The sequence below is a fragment of the Trypanosoma grayi genome, assembly GCF_000691245.1.
Source record: "Trypanosoma grayi strain ANR4 Tgr_967_V1, whole genome shotgun sequence".
Taxonomy (NCBI): domain Eukaryota; phylum Euglenozoa; class Kinetoplastea; order Trypanosomatida; family Trypanosomatidae; genus Trypanosoma; species Trypanosoma grayi.
The window spans coordinates 1-5412 of NW_008826586.1; the positions used below are offsets into that span (position 1 = coordinate 1).

Consider the following 5412-nt stretch of genomic DNA (forward strand, 5'->3'; position numbering starts at 1 on the left):
AGCAGCAGCACGCTCGAGTCGAAGGAGTCACGGGTGACTGGCCCGCCGATCATCACCGTGTGGTTGCTGAGGTGCCTGCCCAAGATGGGGTGCACGTGGTTGAGCCGAATCGTTGCGTTCACCGGCATCAGCATCCCCTCATCGTTCTCCAGCGGCTTGTTCAGCACGAACGCCGCCGACTCATTCGGGGTGGAGCGCGCCACAATCATGACGGAGTGGCGGAAGAAGTCGTACAGCTGCGGGTGTGCTAGCAGCAGCTGCACTGTCGCGGGTGTCTCGAACGTTGTTTTGTTCGACTTCATCTCACCAAACACGAGGTCGCTGTTTTTGCAATCGCCGATGCTGCCGTTGTCGCTGTCGGCAACGACATCCTCCTCCTTCACGCGCACATCCTCCTCCGACGTGCGGCTGACGCCTCGGCGCTCATTGGCGACTTTCTCCAGCACATCTGAGAGCCCCTTCGTGAGAGAGATGTGGTGCATCTCCTCCACCTCGTTGACCACCGTGAGTACAGGCGTTGGGAGTGTCTTGGCGGCCTCCGGTGGCGACACACCTGATCCGTAGTGCTTCGCAGCCATGTCGGTCACGTAGGAAAGTTCCTTCAGTGCCGCGAAGGCATTGTTCAGCTGGCTGACCGTAAACGGCGTATTCTCGAAGGCGTGGCGGAGCGTCTGCACGAGCGATGGCGACGCCTCACCACTACCTCTGCTGTGGTTGCCACCACTACTACTACCACTGCAGCTACCATCGTTACTACAGCTGCTACCCTTTTTCGCTTTTCTGGTTGTGCTGTTGCAGCGTTCACCGTCACTTTCATCCTTCGCGATGGGAATGTAGAACTCACGATCGCCGTTCAGTTTGCGAATGAGATTGTCGAGGAAGATGCGGGGCTCGGGCCACCCCGCCTGCTTCTTGATATCAAACGCGACCCACTCCCTACGGCGGTGGTCGTACACCCGCAGCGGGGAGCAGGTCAGAACGGACCGCAACGCGATGTCCTTCTCGACCTTGGCGGCCTTCTTGTACAGTTGCCTGTAGACAGTACCCACAAGCTTCTCCATCTCTTAGCCTGCCAGCTCTGCCACAGACACAGAGAGGCACAGGGAAACAAAAACAGACATGAAGAAGAAGGCAAAGAGGAAGTGGCACTTCAGTGGAGCCATAGGGGCACCTGAAGGTGGTGAATATAAAAAAGGGGGGCGGGGTCACGTGACGCTACAATGGAATTATGGTTGCTGTCGCCGCCGTTGATGTTCCTTCATCGTTGTCGCTGTCGTTGTCCATTCGCTGAGAATAGACCTCCCGTGCCGGCCGCTACAGAAGTCCTCTGCGTTTCCCAACACAGACAAGCACACACACGCACACACACGCACGCACTGAAACTTGTACTCATACACGTATGACGGCACGCCAACACAAACACAAGAGGCCACACCCGCCTCACGACTACACCACGTCCTCCAAAGGTTCCGCTACCTCCTTGTTGCCCACGCGCTTCGCTACCATATGCATTGGGTTGCCCTTCCGAGCGTCGCGCAGGTGCGCTGCGTTTTCGATATACCGCTGCTGTTCCCATGCAGCCTCGAGCAAGTCCCACATCCGCCACGTCACCGCCGCCGCTATTGGGCCGAGCGGGAGAAACATGCGGTTGTGGTATATGGCGAGGTAAAAGCCCATCGCAGTGGCGACGGAAGAGATACCGGTGAAGCCAAAAAGGCTCCACTGGTAAAAGAATACGCTCCACGCGGCGCTCGAATGCTCCTTCAGCAGCCGCGTCGCGCTCTCTTTACTGACAGCAGCACCATTCGCGTCAGCCACAGCCTTCTTGTGGATCACCTGCACGTTTCCGCCTGTCGCTTTGAGGTGCTCGACGCGGTGCCGGTACTGCTTCTGGCGCGTGAAGTCTTCCATCACCGACAGCACGGCGGCGCGCCGCACCTCGTCGTATGTGAGTTTCACCGGCGCGGCGCTTTTGATCACAGGGGCGGGCGGCGCGCTGACATTCAGCGACGAGGGCTGCTGCATCGCGTTCCCACTACGGCTACTACTATCACCACTACTGCACGCCCCAACGGAGTGAAGAAGAAGAAAGAAAGATGTATCTAGTGCGTGAATGAGAAGGAAAGAACATACGGATACGCAGCCACAATTAGATCTCTCCTAGTCAATCATTACGACACTGCAGTTTCGTGAGCATCTGCTCTCTCGATTGCACTGTATATATCAATATATATATATATATATATATTTGCGTGTGTATGGGTGTGTGGGTGTTCATACGGAGCCCCACGAAGCAAACTGCAATGGAGGCAAACAAAAGAAGACAAAAAAAAAATGAATTCCCGCCGCTCACTCTGAGGCGGACCCCACATTGGCTCTGAGATCCATGAATGTGGAGCCATGCTCAGCGCTCAGCACTGCCCCCAGATCCACATCACTCGGTGAAAGCGTGTTCCTTCTACTCCTACTCCTACTTCCACGTGGCTGTGGCTGCCGTGGTCGCGACGGCCGCTTCCCCTTCGAGGGAAGCAGGTTCACACTGCTCGTTTCCTCCTGTAGCTTCTCGACGGAGCGGTTCGATGCGGGACTCTCAGTAGCCTGTGGAGGGGAAAAGTGCAGCAGCTGCTTTTCAGGCGTGCACATCATCATTTCCTCGTCAGCAGCAACAGCAAGAGCAGAAGGAAGAGGCGCAGCAACGACAGCAGTCTGTAGAGTGTAATGCTGCATCTGTTGCTGCTGATGCTGAACGGCCAGTTGTTGCTGTTCCAGCGCCAGGGCAATCTGCTCCGTGGCGATTCTCTTCTGTAATGTGGCGCATTCATTTTTGCGTTCCAGCGTCACCTGCAGCTCCTTCTTGAGATGCGCTGCCTCCTCCTGCAACTCGTCACGCCGCCGGCAGAAGAGCTCCGTCTCATGACGCAGCAATTCTCTCGCGGCCTCGACCTTCGCGATCTCCGTCGTCACGGCGACCTGCCGCGCCGCCATAGACTCCTGCTCCTCCATTAACTTCAGCAGCCGCTCAAGCAGCTGCAGCCAACACTTCTCCGCTTTGGCTCGCTCTGCAGCGACACCGGCGTGCTCATTCCCCATCGCGTGGAGAAGCTGGTGGCGCTGCGTGCGCAACGTGTCCCGGCTCTCCATTAGCGCGTGGTTACGCTCCACCAGCAGCTGCACGGCGTCCGCGGCAGCCGCTGCGGCCGGGATATGCGACTTCCCAGAGCCAGCAGAGGCAATAACAGCCGTGTTCATTTCACCGGTCACCAACACCTCGTGGCCCCACTGCAGCAACTCCCGCTGCTCTCGCTCCCACGCCGACCGTGCAAGTTCGACACTGGCGAGGTGAGACTCCTGCGCCAACCGCTGCTCCCGCACCGTCTGCACCTGCTGCTGCAAACACTCGGCAACCTGCTCGCGCAGCTCACCGCAGCGCTGGCGAGTGGACACGAGTTCCACCTGCCGCCTTTGTACCTCGTCTAGCAGCGCGGTGACAATGGCCTCCTTCTCCTGCACTTCCATCCGTGTGGCGAGTTCCTCGTCGGTGAGGAAGAGATGCCCTTCGCCCTCGGCACAGAGAGCCTTGTTGTTGGCAAGCTGTTGTCGCAGCAGCTCCTGCACCGCCCGCTCCAGCTCACGCACTGTGGCCGTGACGCTGTTCGTCTTGGTGGCGCAAAGCTGCTGCACCTCTTGCCGAAGTGCCGCGGTGCTGCTGCTTCCCTCCGCCTCACCGCTGCGTCGCAGGCGATCCAGCTGGTGCTGCAGCGTCTCCAACTCCGCCCGCTGCAGCTTCTCGAGGACGGCCTGCTCGACCTGAGAGCGGTGCTGCAAGTCCGCCCGCTGCCCCCGCGCCGCGGCGTCGTCGCTCTCACGCACAGCGGCTTCTGTGCGCCGCGCACACGTCACCGCCTCAGCCGCGACCTGCTGAAAACGCCGCGCCGCCGCATCTGCGCTGGCAGCAGCCTCATGTACACGGGCCTGCATGCGCTCTGTGGCGTGTTGGCGCAGCTGCGCGGTTGCCTGCCGCAGGCCCTCCCGCACGGTAGCGGTCTTGCGCGCCCGTGACTCCGCCCGCTGCTGGAAGAACTCACGGTAGCGTAGCAGGAATTCCTGCAGGAAAGCCCCAAGCTCCTCTTTTCGGGTGACGGCATCCTGCAGGTATGTCACCTGGTGACGCTCCCGCACCTCACACGCGACCGCTGCTGTCTCCTTGTGCAGGAACTGCACGACGCCGCTAGTGAGGGATTCAAGCCGCTCGTCGTGATGCCGCCGAAGAATGCGAAGAGCAGCCTCCACCTTTGCTTCGATGGCTCGGCTGCTATTGTTTCTCCCACCACCATCACCATCATCATCATCATTAGTATCTGCAGAAGCAGCAGCAGCAGCAGCAGCCTCTTCCTCTGCGAGAGCTATAAGGACTCCTTTATCGTCAAATCTATGGTTCTGCAGCAGCAGATTACGTTGCTGCTGCAGCTGTTCTATTCTAACACGTGCTTCACCCACCGCTGCGGTGAGGATGCGCAACTGCAGCTCGTGCCGCTCGATTTCCGTCACCATCATCTCCTTCTCTTGCTGTTGCAGCAAATCCGCTGTGCGGTCATGTACCTCCCTCAAGCGCCGCCCGTGGTATGTGTCGTACGCCTTCTGCTCAGCATCAATGCCGTTTTCACGGGATTCGAGCTCTGTCTGTTTTTCAATCACCTTTGCTTCCAACTCGGTTAGCTCGGCATCTGCCTTGATTTGGAGTGTATCTAGTGAGTTCTGGAGCTGCTGCAGCTCCATGTCAACAGCATCCATCGAGGAGAGAAGATCACGCCGCTCCGCCCGTCGCCGCGACTCTTCGTTCTCGACCTGCGCCGTCACCTGCTGCGCGGATGCCGCAGTAGGACCGGCAGCTCGCGTTGTGGGCACAGGGCCCTCGAGAAAAGCAAGCGGATCATCATCTTCGTCATCAACTACGTTGTTGTTTATGTTTCTCTTTTCTGCTGCAGCAGCAGCAGCAGCAGCCGCTGTGGCATGCCGACCTCGCCCCATTGCAACGGGATCCGGCGCCGCATCTCGCGAGGCTGCAGACGCACGCCGGCGCACAGCTGTGGGCGGATCGTCGTCGATCTCCCACGGCAACGGTTCATCCTTCACCGATGTGGGCACTGCTGATGGCCTTACCGCTGCTGCTGCTGCTGCTGTTGTTGGTAGTTGTGAACGCCGCTCAGATTCCTGCGGCAGCGGCACGTCGCGCCTACCTCGGCGGCCCTCCATCCTTGTCAATGGGGAGCCGGCGGTTGTTCCTGTTGCTGCAGGCACAAGTGGCACACCACCGGGCGATGGGCGCGACTGGCGGCTCTGCTCGGAGGAGAGCTGCGCCATGACGGCGTCGAGTGACTTCAGGTCATCCGCGAAAGGATCGTCAACATTCAT

The 5412-nt window shown here is 59.3% G+C and overlaps 2 protein-coding genes across 2 annotated transcripts; both read right to left on the reverse strand.

Annotated features, from left to right (window-relative positions):
- Positions 1-1446: 1446 nt before the first annotated feature.
- On the reverse strand, positions 1447-2025 carry DQ04_09671000 (hypothetical protein; the record flags this gene model as incomplete). The annotated part of the gene is made up of 1 exon (XM_009316011.1): positions 1447-2025. One exon carries the CDS (start codon positions 2023-2025, stop codon positions 1447-1449), a length of 579 nt encoding a protein of 192 aa, XP_009314286.1.
- A 324-nt stretch (positions 2026-2349) lies between these two features.
- On the reverse strand, positions 2350-5412 carry DQ04_09671010 (hypothetical protein; the record flags this gene model as incomplete). Its single annotated transcript, XM_009316012.1, has 1 exon — positions 2350-5412. The coding sequence occupies one exon, from the start codon at positions 5410-5412 to the stop codon at positions 2350-2352; it is 3063 nt and encodes a 1020-aa protein (XP_009314287.1).